The 20,749-nt window shown below is 38.9% G+C and overlaps 1 protein-coding gene across 6 annotated transcripts in view; it reads left to right on the plus strand.

Annotated features, from left to right (window-relative positions):
* The window catches only part of HELB (DNA helicase B), a 50,440-nt gene that overhangs the window by 13,476 nt on the left and 16,215 nt on the right, over positions 1 to 20,749 (plus strand). For 4 of the 6 annotated variants that reach the window (XR_010590804.1, XM_065558565.1, XM_008170956.4 and 1 more), the window contains 9 exons: positions 3,205 to 4,086; positions 5,367 to 5,538; positions 7,213 to 7,354; positions 12,271 to 12,401; positions 13,568 to 13,652; positions 15,484 to 15,543; positions 18,230 to 18,488; positions 19,235 to 19,369; positions 20,079 to 20,582. Coding sequence is in view for 5 of the 6 variants with exons in the window: in XM_065558565.1 (XP_065414637.1) it covers positions 3,205 to 4,086; positions 5,367 to 5,538; positions 7,213 to 7,354; positions 12,271 to 12,401; positions 13,568 to 13,652; positions 15,484 to 15,543; positions 18,230 to 18,488; positions 19,235 to 19,369; positions 20,079 to 20,582 (2,370 nt within the window). In the remaining variant the exon portion in view is untranslated. The remainder of the gene's footprint in view (positions 1 to 3,204; positions 4,087 to 5,366; positions 5,539 to 7,212; positions 7,355 to 12,270; positions 12,402 to 13,567; positions 13,653 to 15,483; positions 15,544 to 18,229; positions 18,489 to 19,234; positions 19,370 to 20,078; positions 20,583 to 20,749) is intronic. The other 2 variants (XM_065558582.1, XM_042852579.2) reach the window with 1 other exon arrangement.

Here is a 20,749-nt window from a genome sequence, read left to right on the forward strand (position 1 = left end):
AAAGCAGTAGGATCTGAAGGAATATTATATTTGGTAATTGCCGAGTTTTTTATTAAGGACAGACAAGTTTGTGTAGGGGAAGATTAGCATGTGAATAGAATTGGAAGGACTGAGTTATTTGGTGTTATGAAGTGTTTGGTTGTATGTGATGAGGTGAATGAATCTGTGTAGGGTAGTGGAAGCCAGGAATTGACCTGAGTAGAGCTGGTTGGAAATTTTCTGATAAAACTTTTTGCTGAATCTGTTAAAGATTCCACAAAACTTCAGTCAAAATGCTGGCAGGTTTCCCTGCACTGTAGGCCTCCCTTCTCCTTCGGCAGCTCTGGAGGCTGGAGAGGCACAGCCCCCATGCATGCTACCTCCCTGCCACCCCTCTATTTTTCCCCAGCTCTTGGGGACAGGCAGTGTCTGTTTGGCTCCTGGAGGGTTGGTGGGAAGTCAGAGTTCCCTAGGCGCTCTGCCTTTCTAACAGCTGGAGTGGAAGGCTCTTGACATTGACAAGAGCATTCCTTGAGTGCAGCCAGGATGCCAAAAAATTCCCTCTTGGTTTTCCAGAAATGGATTTTTTTCTTTAACCCTCCCCCCCCTTCCTTGTATCTTGTCCTGCTTCTAAACTAAACTTTTTCTTAAAAAATGCAAATATTGTCATGGAAATGGATCACCTTTTTTTCAACCAGCCCTTGTCTTGAAAGCTCTTGCTTAAAGCAGGCTTTCACCTTACCTCTACTGGGGAGAAATGAGCAGGAGCCACTGTGGACAGGGACTGACATAAAGGCCTTTAGATATTTCTCTTAAAGGCACCATTTAACTGTTTTTTGCTTTTTTTCCCCCATAATCTTCTTGACTGCTGTAGCTGGGCAGGATGATGATGAAGGGCACATCAGATCAGCAAAATAGAACAAGTTGATTAGTGCTCTAGAAGAGAGGGAAAGTGTTCATGTGGGAGAATGATTTCTTGGCCTAGAGGTTTTTTGTTTTTGTTTTTTTTAAAGCTAACTGAGAAGTTTGCCTCTAACATTTTACATGGCTGTCTGTCTTGTCTGTTTTTAGACTGTAAACTGTTTGAGTTAGGACTAAGTTAGCCTGTGTTTTTTCATTTTTAGCACAGTGGGGGCTGTATCCTGATTTGGGCACTACCATGTTATAACTAGTTAAAATAAACATACCAACACAGTATTTATTGTGTAGTCCATTACATATGTTTCAGCAGCAAATAATTATAGATTTAAAAGGGGGGAATAAAAGCTTTCAGGTTCAGAAAAAATATGTAGATTTTAATACTAGTGTGTGTATATATTTGATGATTTAAAGAGACAAAATTTAATGCTGCATGACCAGTGCAAGGGCTGGTCTACAAGAGAATGTTTCACCTGTTTGTTTAATGGTGTGGTTTTAAAATTGATCTAGTTAAACCAGTGCAAATGGATATGTGGACACTTCAGTTCAAGATAGCATATTTTGGTTCACTTGAGATTGATTAGGAATTGGTTTAAGTTTAAACTGAAGCAAGCTCCTCTTAAACCACAATGAAAGTGTTCTCACAGAAGTTTGCAGTAGTTTAGGGTATGTCTATGCTAGAAACGCTACAGATGCACCACTTCAGTGTAGACACTTACTACAGCTATGGAAAGGGTTGTTCTGTTGCTGTAGTAAATCTGCCTCTCTGAGAGGCAAAAGCTTTTGTTGACCTAGCAATGTCTAGACTCGTGCTTAAGGCTATGTCGACCCTAGCACTTTTGTCGGTAAAACTTTTGTCCGTCGGGGCACCTTAAAGACTAACAGATATATTTGGGCATAAGCTTTCGTGGGTAAAAAAACACTTCCACTGCCATGCATCTGAAGAAGTGATTTTTTTTTTTACCCACAAAAGCTTATGCCCAAATAAATCTGTTAGTGAAACACAGTTTCAACTTTTAATACTGAACTGTTTTTTTTTATGTGAATTTGGTATCGAGATATCAATGCAGTATTGGCTTGCCAAAGTACGACGCTATTCAGTTGACATAACGTTGTGGTATTGTAAATTTACTTTCTAATAGCAATAGGCCAGCACTAAACTATAAGAAATAAAATCATTCTGAAAGGGAATATGGTAATGAGAAACAAAGGGTTTTTTAAAATTATTTTTTACCATCATTTTTCATCTGTTAGTAGCTTTTTCTCAGTCTCCTCTCTTTTGACTGCAGTTCCACTAAATGTTATTGAACAGACTCTGCAGAGCTGGTGTGTACATCAGGAATCAATGGAGCAGTCACCTTGATATTTTACTATGGAGATATCTTAATTTTCTTTTCAAATTTAATTTACTCTGTTCCCTTTTAAAATTTGTTTCCAGGTAACTTTATAATATCCTTTTAGAACACTGTATGTAAAATAATTTATTGAGAGGTCAATGCATACTTTTTGTGGGAGGGGGGTGTTTACGAACAAAGATCTCAAAACAGAAACAATTTGGTTCTCGATCACTGTTTTACCATTGTCTAGTTTGTCATTTCAAAATGGCTGTTTTATGAATTCTTTCTTACAGGCTATTGGTCCTTAAAGTGAAGTCAGCTTTTGCTATGAGGATATGAATTATTAGGGTGTTCAGTCCCATTTGAGTACAAATAAAATAATCCCACCGTTTATAAGTAATCTGGTTTTCCTAAATCTTTGTTTGCGCTATAAGAAGAAAGGGAAAAATATTAAAGCAATAGATGTAAGCTCACTAAAAGGAAGGAAAATGTGAATTAAAACCATTTCATCCTACTTTGCCAACATATTGCAGCGAATGAGATCTTATTTACGTATAATGTGTGCTATAATGTGTACACATGCACTCAGATATTATCACATGTATTGTATTATTATTCTATAGCAGTTTGCTCTTTTATTCGGCTGGTGATAGTTTGGGTAGAATACAGATTTGATACAAACCTCTTTTCTAGAACCCAATTTCTGTTAGTATTTTTTTGTACAATGATTCAGTTTTCTACAGCAAAATGACAGATGGGATTGATCAAGCCTCCCTTGCTTTGAAATTCCTTGCTTTGTTTGGTTTGAGAAGGTAGTATAGCTAGAATTTGTTAAAACGTACATATTGTCTGTGCTTCTTCATATCTTTTGAATTATAAAATTGTATTTAATGACAAAAGCATTAGTTCTGCAGTTACATACCAATGTCTTGTGAAATAATTTAAACTTTTTTTCCCTTTTGGTGGGAAGATAACCTACAAAGAACTGAATCTTTCCACTTGTGAGGCAACTTGGGCAGCCTTCTGTCAGTGTGAGCATCTCCTCTGGAAGATTCCTGAATTGCAGAAGAATGCATTAATAATATACGATAAGCTCAAGCAAAGATGTAGAGAAATGGGGCATACCTATGAAGAACAAGACATTTTGACTTCTTTAGTTTCTAAAGATATGCCCATTGAACATGCCTGGCAATCCTTGAAATTTATGAAAGATGAGAAGATAATGATTGGTGAGAAGAAACTGGTATTTCTTTCTCATCTTTACAAATCTGAAAAAGACATTGCACTTTCTGTAAATCATCTAATGAAAAATGACCCATGGCAGTTACCTGTTGATGTGAGAAAAGTACTTAATGTTAGAGATACCACCAAATCAAAAGCAAATGGAGATATTAAAATAAATAATAACCAGCCTCCTGAAACAGAGCAAGTGGAGGGCAGTAATGGCCCAGATATACAAAACAACAGTGACAGTGATTTTCTTTATAACGAACAGGTACCAGACATAGAAGCTACAAGTGAGGCAGAAGTGGACCCAGATCAAATGAAAGCTGTGAAAATGATTTGTTCTAATCCAGTGACAATCATAAGTGGAAAAGGGGGTTGTGGGAAGACTACTGTAGTTAGCTGCCTTTTACAGTATTTAAAGCAGGTGGAAAAAGAAGTGGCAAGTGCTTGTAATGATTTTGAAAAGGACCTGGATGCATCTGCTGAATGGAATACCTTTAATCATTTTTGTCAGGAGAACATTTGCACAAAAAACCTTTTAAATGTTTTACTTACTGCACCTACAGGAAGAGCAGCTAGCCTGCTGAATGAGAAAACAGAGCTTCCCGCTTACACTCTCCATCAGGTATATAATATTTGTGCATTCTCTCGCCAAAGATCTTTTAGTATAGTCCTCCTTATTTTGTACAATAATCAGATTGCTAACTGAACCTCTCTTATAAATCTTTTAACTGTTCATAATGGCGTTTAATAAGCACAGCTTGTCCACATTTAAGAGTCAACCTTGTTTTTCAGAAGTCTACAAGTCAGACTTTTTACATCATGTCAGCTGCAATTTTTGGCCTTCTTTATTTTAAATGTGCATTACAGTACCTTCTAGAGGCATAAAAATGATGAGGGGCTTTCACGTGACTTTTTTCACCAATTCCACATATCCTAAAGTCTATAGTACTGTATATACTTGTTCATTAGCCCGTTCGTTTATAAGCGGACCCTCCCAAAATGGTTAGGTAAAAATATCAAAGACTGTATGACCCTTTCATAAGCTGACCCTATATTTCAGGGGTTGGCAAACTTTGGCTCCCGGCCCGTCAGGGTAAGCCACTGGCGGGTCGGGGCGTTTTGTTTACTTGGAGCATCTGCAGGCATGGAGCCCCTCCGCAACCTGTGGCCGCAGTTCGCCGTTCCCAGCCAATGGGAGCTGCGGGAAGTGTCACCACTTCCGGCAGTTCCCATTGACTGGGAGGCCGCGGTTCGCCAGAGAACATAGAAAAAATGGGTGTTGCCATTCCAACTCTAACAAGACTAATCAATTAAGGTGGGCTATTATCAGCAGGAGTAAAAACTATTTCCCCATGCTAATTTTTTCCATACTGTTACTCACACCTTCTTGTCAACTGTTTGAAATGGGCCATCCTGATTATCACTATAAAAGTTTTTTTTCCTCCTGCTAATAATAGCCCACCTTAATTGATTAGTCTCTTTAGAGTTGGTATGGCAACACCCATTTTTTCTATGTTCTCTGTGTATATATATCTTCCTACTGTATTTTCCACTGCATGCATCCGATGAAGTGGGTTTTAGCCCACAAAAGCTTATGCCCAAATAAATTTGTTAGTCTCTAAGGTGCCACAAGTACTCTTCGTTCTTTCTGTATAAATAGTTTTAGTTGATTCTGCTCTGCTAAAAATGTGTTCTGGAGATGTGTACATGATTATTGGAGAGTAGGATTGAACCTTTTGAGCCTGTAATGAATCAGTTTCATCATGTAACTGAGATGATGGCTGTGGTAAATACAGCATGGAAGATCCCACATTTTACTTGTTATAAGAAAGTTATTTAAATTTGATAACTTCAGGTGTTTCTTGAATGGAAGTTAAATTATTTATTTTGATTGATTTCTAGGTCATCTACAGTTTTTATTCATGGAGATTAAGAGATGGACGAATGCCGTGGAAGTTTTCTACTGTGACAGTTCTGGTTGTGGATGAAGGAAGCTTAGTACCTGTACAAATGCTTAGTTCAGTTTTAAAATTGCTGTGTGACCACGCTCAACTTGCCAAGCTTATTATACTTGGTAAGTGAAAAGCAATAGTGTAAATTTAGTCTAATTTCAAAATATTTCCTGAGTTATTCATAGATTCTAGGATTGGAAGGGACCCCGTGGCAGGACCAAATACTGTCTAGACCATCCCGGATAGACATTTATCTAACCTACTCTTAAATATCTCCAGAGATGGAGATTCCACAACCTCCCTAGGCAGTTTATTCCAGTGTTTAACCACCCTGACAGTTAGGAACTTTTTCCTAATGTCCAACCTAAACCTCCCTTGCTACAGTTTAAGCCCATTGCTTCTTGTTCTATCCTTAGAGGCTAAGGTGAACAAGTTTTCTCCCTCCTCCTTATGGCACCCTTTTAGATACCTGAAAACTGCTATCATGTCCCCTCTCAGTCTTCTCTTTTCCAAACTAAACAAACCCAATTCTTTCAGCCTTCTTTCATAGGCCATGTTCTCTAGACTTTTAATCATTCTTGTTGCTCTTCTCTGGACCCTCTCCAATTTCTCCACATCTTTCTTGAAATGCGGTGCCCAGAACTGGACACAATACTCCAGTTGAGGCCTTACCAGGGCAGAGTAGAGTGGAAGAATGACTTCTCGTGTCTTGCTCACAACACACCTGTTAATGCATCCCAGAATCATGTTTGCTTTTTTTTGCAGCAGCATCACACTGTTGACTCATATTTTGACACATATGCAGGATGTGAGAGAACTTGCTGGGTGCGAGTGTGTTTTATAACGAGTGGTAGTTCCACGATAATTAGTTGAAAGAAATCCAGCAGAGGTATGATAGTTTACCTGTGATCATAATGAGGCTGTAATCTCTAGGGCCGTCTGAAAGGCATGTTCTATTCCATGGATTTTGCCACTCTTGCCATAAAATCATAGATGAGATGGAAAATAATTATATCATCCAGCCTACCTTCCTGTCAGTGCAGGATTATTCTCTATTGTATATTTCCTAGCGTTTTGTCTGGTTCTAAAAGTATTTGATAATGAGGCTTTCACCACTTACTTCCCTTTAGATTTTTCAACAACCAAAATAATACATCTTATTGTTAGTAAGTTTTCCTTCAGTTCTTTAACACAGCTTGAGTGAATGTTGACAGCATATGAACTGGACAGAAGAAAAATAAAATATTTGATTTTAAGGTAGTTCAGACAGATCCGGAACTAACTTGTTTTTAATCTAACAAATAGAACAAAGTAGCATGAAAAGAAATTAGGATTTTGTACCCCTGTGCCCGTTTTTGGAGATCACATTTTTATCCCACCAAAACAAATGCCATGATTTAAATTTATAAATTCCCATAGACAAGTCTGATTTAGTGTTGACATTTACCATAGAGAAGAGACTTAACAAGATGGCATGACATCGAGTACTAATGGCTGTTCGAATTGGGAATATAGAATATGCTCTGAACAGTGATTTAATGTATTATATACTGAAGGGAAGACAATTAGAACTATGCAACAACCTGATTCAAAGAAATTCCATTTGGGGATTCTTGGTGAGAAGCATAATTTCACAGAATTTGTATTGCGCATACATGTGATAACTCTGTCTTGTATTCTAATAGAGGTGGAGAGCATATTTCTTGTCAATACTGTATTTTTGGAATATTTCCCACTGATATTCTGTTCACTATTTATCACTGATCACAAATGCTATTAATATATCTTCTCTTTAGGTGATATCAGACAGTTACCCAGCATTGACCCTGGCAACATGCTCGCTGATATTTTTGAGGGTCTAAAATCTAGAGGCTGGTCTGTGGAACTGAGAACTAATCACAGAGCTGAGTCTCAGCTAATTGTAGACAATGCCACAAGGTAGGAATTTTTTGTATATACTGGAGAATTTTTTTTTTATAGAAGTCCTGGTCCTTTTATTTAGTCTGCAAAATGGTAGTGGCCCTGAGACATACAATAGAATTGTGTGACTCAGTGTTCCTGTTGCAGATCTCTCGTATTCTCATGTTTCTGTCTAACTTTGGGAAAGAAATTACAGCTGAAACACCGAGGAGCAATTTAAACAAAAACATAAAGTATGCAAAGTTTTTGAATGATAAAAGATGCATATTAAATAAAAAGAACCCACCAAAATTGGAGACTTTTTCTTGTTCACTCTTTATAAATAAAACATTTGGTCCCACTGACGTCAGTGGGACTATTCATGTGAGTTAGTGTTTGCAGGCCCTGATCCTGTGAACACTTAGGCACATGGGTAGTCATAGTGCCATAGGCCTTGATTCTGCAAACTGCTCTGTGCAGGGGACCCCTCATGAGCAGCTTGCAGAGTGACCGTTTTGTTTGTAACTGGTTTTGAATTGCTGTACAAAATTGGATAAACAGGTTCAGTGCACTTTTCTTTATTCTGACCTTCCATTTGCAATTACACCTTATCAATGGTAGTTTACCACAAATCCATGATAAACAGAGTGGATAAAATCAATGACATTAAAAAAAACACAAAACTTTCAAATTTAATTGAAATACATTTGTCTTCTTAAAATAAACCTATTTACAAATGAAATTTGCAGTGATGACAACCTATGATCAGGCCTAAATTTATTATAATCTATTAAAATAATTTAATTAAAAACAATATGTTTTAGCACTCAACCCTCCCCAAATGTTAATGAGTTAAAGGTTGCCTGCTCTTTTAACTATATACAGAATTGGGGGAAAAACAGCTTTAACTTTCAATTCATGCTTTATTAATATGCCACAGGGTATTGCAGTAAGTATCTACATTATTTTCAGTCTTTACAAATGGGGCGAATAAGATTGCCAACCCTCCAGGTTTTGCCATGAGTCTCCTGGAATTGGGCTCTATCTCCCAGGGGTTATTGCAGCCAAACTGGGAGATTTTTAGGCTGCTAAAAGTCTGGCGGCGCAGTGGGGGCCCAGGGCTAAAGCAGGCTGGCTGCCTGCCTGCCCTGGCCCTGCGCTGCTCCGAGAAGGGGCCAGCACATCCATGTGGCCCCTAAGTGGGGGTAGGGGTCTCTGCACCCTGCCTGCACCCCAAGTGCCGACTCTGCAGCTCCCATTGGACAGGAACTGCGGCCAATGGGAGGTGTGGGGGCGGCATGCAGAGGGGGCAGTGTGTGGACTCCCCTGGCCCTGCTTACCTCGGGCAGCTCCCAGTTGGCGGTGCAGCGGGGCTAAGACAGGCTCCACTCCCGCAGCTCCCATTGGCCATAGTTCCTGGCCAATGGGATCTGTGGAGTTGGTGCTCAGGGCGCGGGCAGTGTGCAAGGCACGGACATACCAGCCACTTCCGGGAGTGGCGCGGAGCCAGGGCAGGCAGGGAGCCTGCCTTAGCCCTGCTGTTCTGCCGACCAGGAGCTGCCTGAGGTAAGTGCCGGCAGGCCGGAGCCTGCACCCCTCACCCCCTCCCGCACCCCAATCCCCTGCGCCAGCCCTGAGCCCCCTCTTGCATCCAAACTTCCTCCCAAAGATTGCACCCCTCACTCCCTTCAGCACCCCAGTCTCCACACCACCTCCTGCACCCCAAACCCCTACCCCAGGCTCAGCTCAGAGCCCCCTCCCACATTCTGAACCCCTCGGGCCCCATCCCAGAGCCCGCATCCCTTACCGCACCCCAAACCCTTGTTCCAGCCAGGTGAAAGTGAGTGAGGGTGGGGGAGAGCGAGCGACAGAGGGAGAGGGGATGGAGTGAGCAGGGCAGGTCCTTGGAGAGGGGGAAGGGCCGAAGCAGAGGGCGGGGACGGGGCAAGAATGTTCAGGTGTGTGTGATCAGACGGTAGCCCTAGGAGCAAATGCTGGTAATTGTTTTTCCAAATATCAGTACTTTCAGTTTCTATTGTGAAGAAAAGCTTTTCCTTTACTACTTTTGGTTTCAATTAGCTAGCAGGTGCAAAGAGAATATTTTCTTCATTTGGACTAGTTAATTCAAAGTTGAAAAACTGACTGGGAATAGAAAACAAATAGAAAAGAAAAGGTTGGTTTCCTCTTCCAGTCTATGAATAAAAAACATGTGAGAATGAGATCTACTAATTCTACAAATGTGAAGTTGATGGGGCCAGATTTTCAAAGGTATCTAGACACCTTAACATGCAGATAGGTGACTAGAGAGCTTTTCAAAAGCACCTGAAGTTAGGCACTTCAGAAAATCCCACTGGGACCCTATCTGCATCTTTAGGGAACTAAATATCTTTACGCAAGGGTCACATGTTTCGTATCTTGTGTAGGCTAAGCTTATTGCACTCAGCCGGGGCTTTTTGCATCCCTCCATTGTAGCCCACAAGCTGTGTGTCACTTTCGCATCCCCCTCTTTCAGGAAATCCTTGCAATTTATCCCCCATAGCTGGGGCTCTATGGCCCTTTCCCCCTATGCCTGGGGCTCTGTCTCTCCCTGTCACATGCCAGGATCCTCCAATTTCTTCCTCTCACTACTAGGGTCTTTGTGCCTCATTCCCTCCTCCCCCTCATACCAGGGTCTCCCTTTCTCCCCCCCCCCTCCGCCCCATGCTAGGGGATGTGTGCATGCCCCCATCCATTCTCCGCATCCTCTACTGCCAGAATTCAGGTGTCAACATGTTAAACTCTGTTGGGAGAATGTGCAGAGAGAAGTTGAGTATTGTTATGCCGGAAAGTTTTAATGGTGCCATCAACCAGGTCTTTGAGCTATAGACAGTTGCAGAGGTGCTTGAAGCAGGGCCTATGCTCACCAGATGGCAGGAGCTCCATGTGTCCTTTATTTTTTTCCCCCTTTCAATTTTCCAATTTTCTAAAAATCAATAGGATTGTGGCATTTGATGCCTAGAATATTCCCTGAAATTTTGGAATTGATCATATGTGGCATTCAAATGTTATCACTTGACAGAGAGCAAGCAGTGCTGTTGAGTTGATTGTAAGGAGTAGACACGTTTTTGGCTCAAAAAATGGCCCCTGTTGACCAGAAACAGTCAGTTCAATTCACTAATTACAGTTAATTCCTCCTTTGTATAATAAATCAGTTATATTTTGAGTTTAAAACTGTTTTGGTAAACCTTTTTTTCTGATGTATCCACCAAGTTTTAAGGTAGTTTTTCTTTAACTAATAATTTTAAAATGCTGTTTTTGTGCATTTTTAATTCTAATTTCCATTCAAATGCAGATTGACACAAATCCCAAGTAAAAAATTATCCTATAGTAAATAAGACATTTGTCATTCACCATTTTCTAACCTAAGAAATTTAAAAATTAAGAATCTGAGTAAATATACAATTGCTTAAATAAATGCAAATAGATGCACTGTATCTTCCTGGTTAACAAAAATAAGTGCCAAATGTAGTGTAAAAAGGATATATATATTTACCGTAGAACCTCAGAGTTACGAATACGTCAGGAATGGAGGTTGTTCATAACTCTGAATACAACATTATGGTTCTTTCAAAAGTTTACAACTGAGCATTGACTTAATACAGCTTTGAAACTTTACTATGCAGAAGAAAAATGCTGCTCCCCCCCCCTTTTTTTTAAGGTTTTTTTTTTTTTTTTTAGTTTTTACATTTGACACAGTATTTGCTTTTTTTTGGTCTTGTCTGCTACTACCTGATTGTGTACTTCCGGTTCCAAATGAGGTATGTAGTTGACTGCTCAGTTTGTAACTCTGATGCTCGTAACTCTGAGGTTCTACTGTAGTTGCAAATCAGTGTTTTATTTGTTATACAAAGCAATGAGAATGAACTGTTCTTTAGGAAAGTAATTAAAAAGTCCAAATGCAAAACAAAATTAAAATAGATTATTTACATGCAGGTTTCCTGCTTGCTGATTTACAACACTTTTTAATATTAAATCAATCCACCCTAATGATAAAAGCAACAAATGGCAACTTCTAAGAATGACTGAAATACAATCAATATTTAGGTGATTAGACCCATGTAACCATATATTTCTGCTTAAGTATAAGTTGTTTCTTAATTTTTTTTCTTAAGACTCTTAACATTTAATATTGTCATTAATTTTATTGACTTAGGCTCTAAACAAATGAATACTTAAGCATGTGCGTAATTTTCAGCAAACAAGTAATCCTGTTGATTTCAGTGTGACTACTCATGTTCTTAAAATAAAGAACATGCCTAAGTGTTTGAAAAATTGAGGTCTTAGGGCCCTGTCATGCAAGGTGTTGAGTGTCCTCATCACCCTTTGACTTTAACAGTTCAGGGCACTCTGAAACTTTCAGGACTGGGCCCTTATAGAGAATCAAGTGCTGTAGGCACTTATTTACAAATTTACCACTGCCAGATATAAGAGATTGTTTTCTTCTGTAGTATTCTGAATTCCTCCAATAGGACACTATCTGGATGGTTACTAAATATCAATTGCAACATTGTCATATTTAGAAATTAAAGAAATACTAATACTTTACTGTGATTTTTAGTTATGATCAAAAAGCTTTTTCATTGTCTATATTGGGTAGACAATAGGTGGACCTTGGGCCAAATCCAGACAGCTGGACACTTTTGAATGGGCCACAAAATCTTCTTATTTGCTTATTGTCATAATTATTGTTGTTTTTATATTATTTTCTCTGGAGTCTGGACCTTGACTAAACCTTGACCAAGAAATTTGAATCTAGACAAAAAAAAATTGATTACCATTTGTCTATATTTTATAGAAGTTAAAGGAGATATCCATAAAATTGTATAAGTAAACTTAACTATGATGCAAAAGGTTGAGATGCACAGCTAGAATGTTTTCGTGTTAAACTATTTTTGTCTTTTTCTTTTGTGGTTAAGAATCTCCCAGCGAAAATTCCCAGAGTTTGACTCAGTGCTCAAAGTCTCTGATTGGAGTGAAAAGTTGACAATGCCAAGCCCCGAGAAGAAATTTATTTATGTTGTTTTGCCTTCTGGACATGGTGCTCACTGTATGTTTGTATACTCGGTTAACCATTTGTTAATATTGCAAAAACTCTCATCTTTCCCCTTTTGCAAAGTGTAACATATTTAACTGACATAAAATCAGTTTTCAGTAAATTTGAATTAGTCAAAATTATAGAATATTAAATTAGATTTTTAGTTATTTATCTTTTGACTATGAGCTTACCCATCAGGAATTAAATGCATGTACAGCAGTTTAAAAACCCCCCAATAAAATGGATAAATCATTATTTATATCAAATTACAGTAAGGGGTACCATGGCATGAAATAGTCTTGATGGGAAGGTGCAGAAGGCTCTATAGCTTAGGACCATGGTTTTCAAAAGTTTATTACTATTATCAGGTGCTAATTTGAGAGAACTTTAAATGAGGCTGGATTTCTAGAGGATAGGTGCTTGAGCTGACAGCACCATGGGTTAGCTTTTTTGGGGAGCTGGTGACAAGGCCTTCAACTCTAGATTTTGCTTCCATCCTGTTGGTCAACAGTGTTGGATCAGGGGACATTGGTGTTCGCATTTTGATTTTTAGGGTCTTTTGTTTGTTAACCTTTGAAATATTTCATATATAGCAAAATACAACTGCAGTGATAACTTTTTTTTTTAAAGACGTCTTAACCCCCCATAAATATAATATGGGGAAAGGAAAGTAATTGGTACAGTATTAATGTGTTCTGGTTTCTTAAGAAACGTATTCAGTGGACAGAACACTTGCATTTATTTTCATATGGGTTATGTTACAAAGTTTAAACTTCTAGTTTTAAGGCTTTTTTTCCAAAATTTAATACTTAAATCCCCTAGAAACTGTCCAATCAAAGGATAACTCCAGAGGTTTTTCTTTTAATTGTGTGAAATATATTGTAGAAAGCTGTGTAGCCTAGGGGAGCAAGAGGTTTTTCCCATGTCTTTTTCAGTACCATAGTCCCCCAGATTTGAGATATGAGACATCTGCATTGCTTGCCACAATTTTTATTTTTTTATTTTTTTTTTATTTTTTTTTTGTTAAATGAAGCTTTGTATTTCAGGTAACCAAAATTTAGCACCCTGGGGAATTGAAGCAAATAAATAAGCAAATTCTATTTTCATACTGAATTGTATTTTTTTTCTCTTAAGTTATTTATTGTTCTACACACTTACTTTTCTTTGTCCATTATTAGATTTGCAAACTGCCATACAAACTTTACTTGAAAAAGGACCTGGACTACAAGATGCCAAACAATCACAGTTCATCGCTTTCAGAAGGTAGCAGAGCATGTATGCAGACTTTGAAAGAACTCTTGCTAGCATATTTGTTCTAAAATGTCTAAAAATTGAGTAAAAGAGACTGGTGGTGGTATTGGCAAAAATAGGCCAGTTATCTTCTCTCTCTGGCTTAGATTTTTTTTTTTTAAATGTGGAATGTTGATAGCTTAGTTTTCTACTGCTAATTTATGTGGTTCCTTTTGCACTATGTACTTTGCCCGAAACTATCCACATGGGTGTTGGATGTTCATGTTCATCCTGGGGACAAGTAGCTCTCTGCTCAAGGTGCTTTGAGGAAATCAACATTTCACATGCCAGTTGTAGCAATCGAGTGATAACAAGCTGTCTTTCAGACTTGAATTGGAACAGGGTTCCTTATTCAATTTCTGACTCCCAGCTTGTACCCTTGACCAGCTTTATAATCTAATGAAGATGATTTTAGGTCTTCTAAATTCTTTATGATCTATTTTTCTTTCTTCACGATCTAGTCTCGTGTTGATCTTGTTAAGCTGTTCTAGTGCTAAGCAAATAATCATTCTCTACAAGCTTAATTGTCTCTTACCCACCCATATCTCAGCTTTTCAATTTTCCATATTACATTACAAAACATTATCATTTTGTAATTTTAATTTTCCAAATAATTACTAGAGTATTCATTGTACACACAAACTAATCTACACTAGGCATGCTGTTGCAAGGGGTCGTGGTCTTTTTTGTCTTTTCAGCCAGATCTGTTGCTCCTAAGATTGGTTCATTGCCTGGGCACATTTCTTTAGATTGCAATTGCATTTTTACTTATTTCTAGACTGTGTTAGTATCTAAGTGGCTGGTAATTTAAAAACCCCCTCCAAACTCCAAAACCTTTTGCCTAGTGCAAATGAGACACAAAATCAATAGTTGAGAGGGGCTTTATTTCTGACTTTGCCTCAGGTTTCTTGTGTGACCTTGTGCTAGTCATTTAACCTCCCAAAGTGGGATAATATCTGCCTGACTCTCACAGGAGTGCTGTGAAGCTAAATTAATTATTTGTAAAATGCTTTGAGATCCTCTACTGTAAACCATGTAATGAAAACTCAATATTAAGATAAATTGTTGATTTAACATCCAGTAGGAACCAAGCCTGCAGCATTAAATTGTGAAGAAAATTGATCTTATTCTGATGCTTTTCTTGGGGATGTCTATGGAAATTTGGAGTTGTAAAAACCCCAAATTCTAAAGCAGTAGTAGTGATTTATGGATATTTTACCTATATTTTATTTATATTGTGAACCCAAAGTGGCTCTGCAGTTGTTTTTAATTCCTCTGGTCTGCTTTGAAGAGGATCTTGCAGAATATTTATCATCACACCTAAATCCTGTAAATTCTAGCACACAGTTATTAAGCTCCATTTAAATGTATTATTTAGCAAATCTTGTGGGAACATAATCTGCAATAACAAGTTTTTAAGAGTTCTTAAGATCTCCAAGTTTCCAGAAAAGAAACATTAAAATGCTGGACTCCTTTTAGTTCCAAAGAGTCTATGGACAGACAAGCACTAATACCTGAATATACTAATTCTTGTTTTGCTGTGCTATCTTGGAAGGAAACTCAATTTTCCTAGGTATATTTTGCAAGCTGCTTGCCTTACTTCTGCAATTAAAATAAAACAAAACTGCTCTTTTGCAGCAGCATCTTTTGAACTACCTCTGGATTAATACACTTTTCAGTAGAAGATTGTCACTGCTAAAAATGTGTCCTCTTTCAGTTTGAACACGCTTGTTTCTAGATAAATGTTCATTATTCTTTGTACATGCCTCGTGTTGCTAAAGCTGTGCCTCTTTCATGTTTGTAGGCAAGATTGTGATCTAATAAATGAACTCTGTTGTCAGCACTATTCAAAACATTTAACCAGGTAAGACAATGTTTTGAGTCTAAAGGTGTATAGTGTGTATACATTGCCTTTCCTCTCTGTATCCATCTTATTTTATGTTTTAAAATTGTTTCACACAAGGGGCCAAAATTCTAAATACACTACATGAAAATATTTTAAACTTTTAAAAATTGGTTTTAGATATAATGTCTTTGGTGATTGTACAATGCCTTGTTTGGCATGTCCTCTAATTGCCACCTAAACAGCCAGCAGAAATGAGCATAAAGATTCCGTGACATATCTGTAAGTTTGATGAAAACCCCTGGGTCGTGGCTAGTGATCCTCTCTCTCGTTAAAAGAGGTGTTCATGTCCAAAAGCCAAAATTTTTGTGAGGAATTGCTGATCATTAAAGTTGATCTGCAAACAGTTATTTTAAAAAAATTGAGGTAGTGCTATTTTTTTGTTGCTGTGACAGGACATGCCTATCATACTCCTGCCACTTCCACAAACGCAGACCACTTTGAGACCTTCTTATTGACAACGTTAGCATATACTTTATTTACAGCGTCTCAGTCCCTCCACCAATACAGATCAGTGCATCAACACCTATGCACTGTTTTCCAGCTTTCTGGTCTCTCTCCTGACAAGGGTTGGATTGAAGTGCCTCTACTCCGAGAACTCCCCTAGAAGGCTCCCCTAGCTGCCTCTCTCTTTCTCTCCCCAGCTCCCTTCCTCTTCCAACACCACCTTCCTGTGCTCTTTTAACCCCAGTTATCAGGCCCACTTGTTACCAATGAGGCCCTCCCTGAGGAAACCTAATGGGTGCTGATAGTGACCAGAGTGCTGAAGCAAGGTCCACCTCTCAGTACTCTGTCACAACTGCTTTATGTTTTTAAAGAGGTTATGAAATGTGTGTTTTATACTTTTTTACCTTAGAAATATGAGCAATGTCAAGTGTGGTCTTCCTTGTTTTTTCTGTAGGTCTTTTTGGAGAATCTTAGAGATTCAACACCTTAACTGAAGGGGTGGGTTACTGAATCTTTAACCTTTCTTCCAAATTTTTGCCACAAACTAAAAAAAACAAAACAAAAAAACCCCACTATTTAACTTCAAAGTCAAAAAAGTAAGCTGCAAATGTTTGGGGCTTTTTAAAACTGGGCATGTGCCTTTTTTTTCTTCTTGGCTTTACGGTGTACAAAGAAGGCATTAAAGACTTTTTAAATGTTTTTTTTTTCCCCCCAGCCCCTCTGTTAGACATATCAGGAATGTCAAGTTTTTCCTTCTTTAGTTTTTCTGGAGGATGTTTCAGATGTCTGAGCGATGTTTTCAACAACAAAAGTTAAATAGTCTGACTGAAAATCCTTTTCTCTTTCAAGAACTTAGCCTTCATTCTCTACTTTTATGGCGTCAACAATTGCTAAGGTTAAGATTTTGTCCTGGTTATTTTTAGTAAAAGTCAGACAGGAAGCGAACAATAAACAAAAATTCACTGAAGCCTGTGAACTGTCCTTGACTTGTACTAAAAACAACATGGCGGCAGGGGGAGGGTGGAACTGACAGTCCAAGTGGTGGGTTGGCTCTGAGCCCTGCCACTGGGGGTTTGTGTGGGGAGGGGAATCCAGCCCCCACCATAGCCACAGGAGCTGAAGCCGAACAAGTCATGGAGGTTCGTTAAAGTGACGGAATCTGTGACTAAATCTTATCCTTACATTGCACTTGTTCTCCAGTCACCATAATCTTTTAAGAAATGTAGGATCTACATTTTTAATGTCAAAGACTGCTGGGGGAGGGGAGTCAAAATGCTTTTACTTTTTTTACTCATAAAAACCCCAAATAGGGTGCAAACTATATATTTTTTCCCTTTGCAATTTACTTGTACTTTTAATGGCTGCAATACTTACTTACAATCATGATATGGCTTTGCAGAGCTCCTTGGGTTTCAAGATCTGGAAGGCTCTCGTGGTTTTGTTGGTTTTGTTGGTTTTTAAAAAAGACCCATCCTTTCTATCTTCTGATTTAAAATGTGTATGTGACTTCAACTTTTGTGAAACATTTTCTTCTGGCACAGGAGTGCCAGACTCATTCTGTGCAGTGGACTGAACTCCATTTTTAATTGACTTGGGGCCAGGGTATAAATTTAAACTATAGATTAAGGGTAATAAATAGTTTTATCTCCTGTTGGTATAAGTGAGAGAGAGGACTGCATAAATTGCTTGGGTAGATTATGATCTCTGTGTAGTAACCAAACTTCTAATTATTGTTTGTCCAGGGGGAAAATATGCTCACCTTTTAGGATGATTCCTGTTCCTGCTCATTGCCCCTCTTCCATCCCAAACCACCTGCCTATCTCCTCTCATTACTTGCCTTTCTTCTCTGTGCATTGCATTTCTCTCCTGGAGGCAAGTCCCTTCCACTCCCTTCTCTATGCCAGCTGCTAAAATGATCAGTTACAAAGTAGTCATGACTTCAGCATTAACCCTTCAGATAGTAGGAAGCAGGAGAGTTCTTACCTCTTGGAGCCATCACTTCAGATGGCCCTTCAGAAGCGAACACTGCATTTGTTTATATTTGGAAGGTTATCTTCACAATCACGAAGGCTAGCAATTTTATTTTTAAATGAAAGCTTAGTGTGCATAGCTGAATTGGTCATATCAGCCACACAAATACATTGAGTGAGTTGCAAATAAATATTTGTTTTATTTCAATTTTTTCCCCCTCCTGATTCAGAAACCATAAAAATCGACTGGTGTTCCAATGTGATGACAAAATTTGTTCCACGAGGAATGCCTATCTCAAGGACCTTCTTCCAAAAAATGACACAGCTTGCACAAGGGAAAGTGACTCTCAGAATCCTAATCAATGTGAATGCAGAGGGTGTTGTAGAAGAAAAGCCTTCTTGAGTGGACAAAAGCTACCTGGTGATCTTGGGGGCAGTGCTGAGGATGACAGACGATTGTGCAATGGAGAAATATTTTTCATAACAGATGTATGTATTATTTTGAAAGATTAATAATTAATTGTTAGGATTTACCACAAAATTGCATTAGCATCCCCGTTTTCACTTTCCTGCTGAGGCCACCATTGCTCGTGAGGGGGTTAGAGGGTGGTCCCATCCCAGAGGGGGATGAGGAGGTGGTAGGCTGGTTCTATCCTGGGGAATATGGGCATGGGGCAGTCCTCACTAATGGCCAGGGCAGGGATTGGGGCTTGGCTCATTCTGCGCTCAGCTCCAGCTGCTGTTGCGGCTTCCTATCAAGTTGGTGCTGCCAACATGGGAATTAGGATCCTTGGCCTGGCCCTGCCCAGCCTGCCCCACAGTGGCCCCTGCAGGCCTGAGGTAGATACTGCAATGCGGGCTGGAAAGAGATATGAGAAGTCTGGGAAGGGGCAATTGGTCCCCTGCCAGTAGTAAATGAGGCCCCTGCAGGTAGGGACAGCAGTCAGAAACCAGATCTTCTGGGGACTAGTAGCAGGAGTGGAGACAAACCTGAATAAAGGACAGCAAGTTATTTCCTCACAAGGTGTTTGTTTTGAAATAGGGGAGGAGTCAACTGAGACTTCTATCATCAAATATGCTTTCTTTGGATTAAGCCTATTGTGCAGTTACACTGTTATTGAAAGAACTGGGTCAGTTAATATGATTCCATAGCTACAGCCCTTAAACTGTGTACATGTTGATCTGATTTCTACTACAACCTGGTCATGAAGTCTCCTCACATGCTGGTTCTATAGGATGTAGAAGTCGATAAGTGTCGTTTATTGACCATCAGCAGCACGTATGGCTCCAAATTCACTGTGGTGTATGAGGCACTGAAGAGAGAGTGTCAAATAAAGCATGCATGGGCCAGAACTATTCACACATTTCAGGTAAGAACTGTAATTCAGCACAGTTATGTCAACCAGTAAAAAGCCTGACTGCAGTGTTGCTCTGTAATTTCATCGGAAAGATTTGGTTTCAGGAGCACCCTTAAGACATAAAGTCCTTGAATATGAACTTAGGAACAACTTTGGGGTGTGAGGGAAGGAAGTGGTGTGATACTGGCTCTTTGGTTTACCCTCCCACTGGGATTAGCTGAGTAGCTTTGCAGTAAGTCTGAATGAAGGCACTCATTGATCCAATGGAAATTAACTTACTATCCAGTAATACTTAAAAAAAAAAAAAATAAGTTACACAAGTTGACTAGTCTAAATCAAATTCCATGATAGACATCCAGTATTATGAAGCATTAGTTAGTACATTTTCTGTAGCCAAGTGGGATGTGTGAATGTAGTTGACTTGTTTTGTTATTGTGGACATGGAAACAAACTGCCATTCCTATGAGAAACTAAAACTTTGAGAATTTAGGCAAAGAAGAGTCTCCTTCATTTATAGACTTGTACAGAATCTTGCCTTCTAGTACAACTTTGTCTACATACTAGTATGCACCTATGTAAGTAACATAAAAAATACAGCCCAAAATTCATGCCCATACTTCTGTAATTAACTGATGGCACTTCTCTAGTAAGCCTTTGTTTCTTGTTATTTTAAATATTTTTAAATTAAGAGTTCTTAAAAATCTGTGTGTGTGTGTTTCAGGGTTCAGAGGAAAGAACAATTGTCTATGTAGTCGGGAATGCAGGCCCACAGCACTGGCAGCATGTATACACAGCTGTGACTCGAGGATGCTGCCGGGTCTATATTGTGGCTGAAGAGACTCAACTCAGGAAAGCAGTTACTACGAAGAGCTTTCCCAGAAAAACTCGCTTACAACAACGTTTAAGAGAGACCTTTGCAGAAATGAGTGACTCTCCAGAACAAATGTCATCTCACCTAAAGGGTTGTTGGCAAAGTCAAGGGCATGATACTCAACCTGGTCCTATTTCAGTAACTGAGGATATTCCCCTCTCTTCTGTACCTGTTGAAGATGACTTCATTAAAGCAGAAGAGCCTGCAGTTCTTAATGACATACAAACTAATAATGGACAGTGGAGTACTGCTGAACTGGCCAGTGCAGGTAGTGAGACTCCCGTTAAATCAAATGGATGTAAAAGACCAGGCAGTTTTACAGATAGTTTTGAAAGTCCTTCAAAAGTTACTATGGTAAGAAACCCTTTAAAGACTATTTAAAATAAAACTTTTGCATAGAGCTGGTTGAGAATTCTTCAGCTAAACATTTTGGCAGAAAATGCAGTTTCATCAAAACCAAAACTTTTTGTGGGAACATATCAGTTTAATTAATCTTTTGTCGGGAAAGTTTCCTCAGGTCT

Source organism: Chrysemys picta, chromosome 1 (assembly GCF_011386835.1).
Source record: "Chrysemys picta bellii isolate R12L10 chromosome 1, ASM1138683v2, whole genome shotgun sequence".
NCBI classification, from domain to species: Eukaryota; Metazoa; Chordata; order Testudines; family Emydidae; genus Chrysemys; species Chrysemys picta.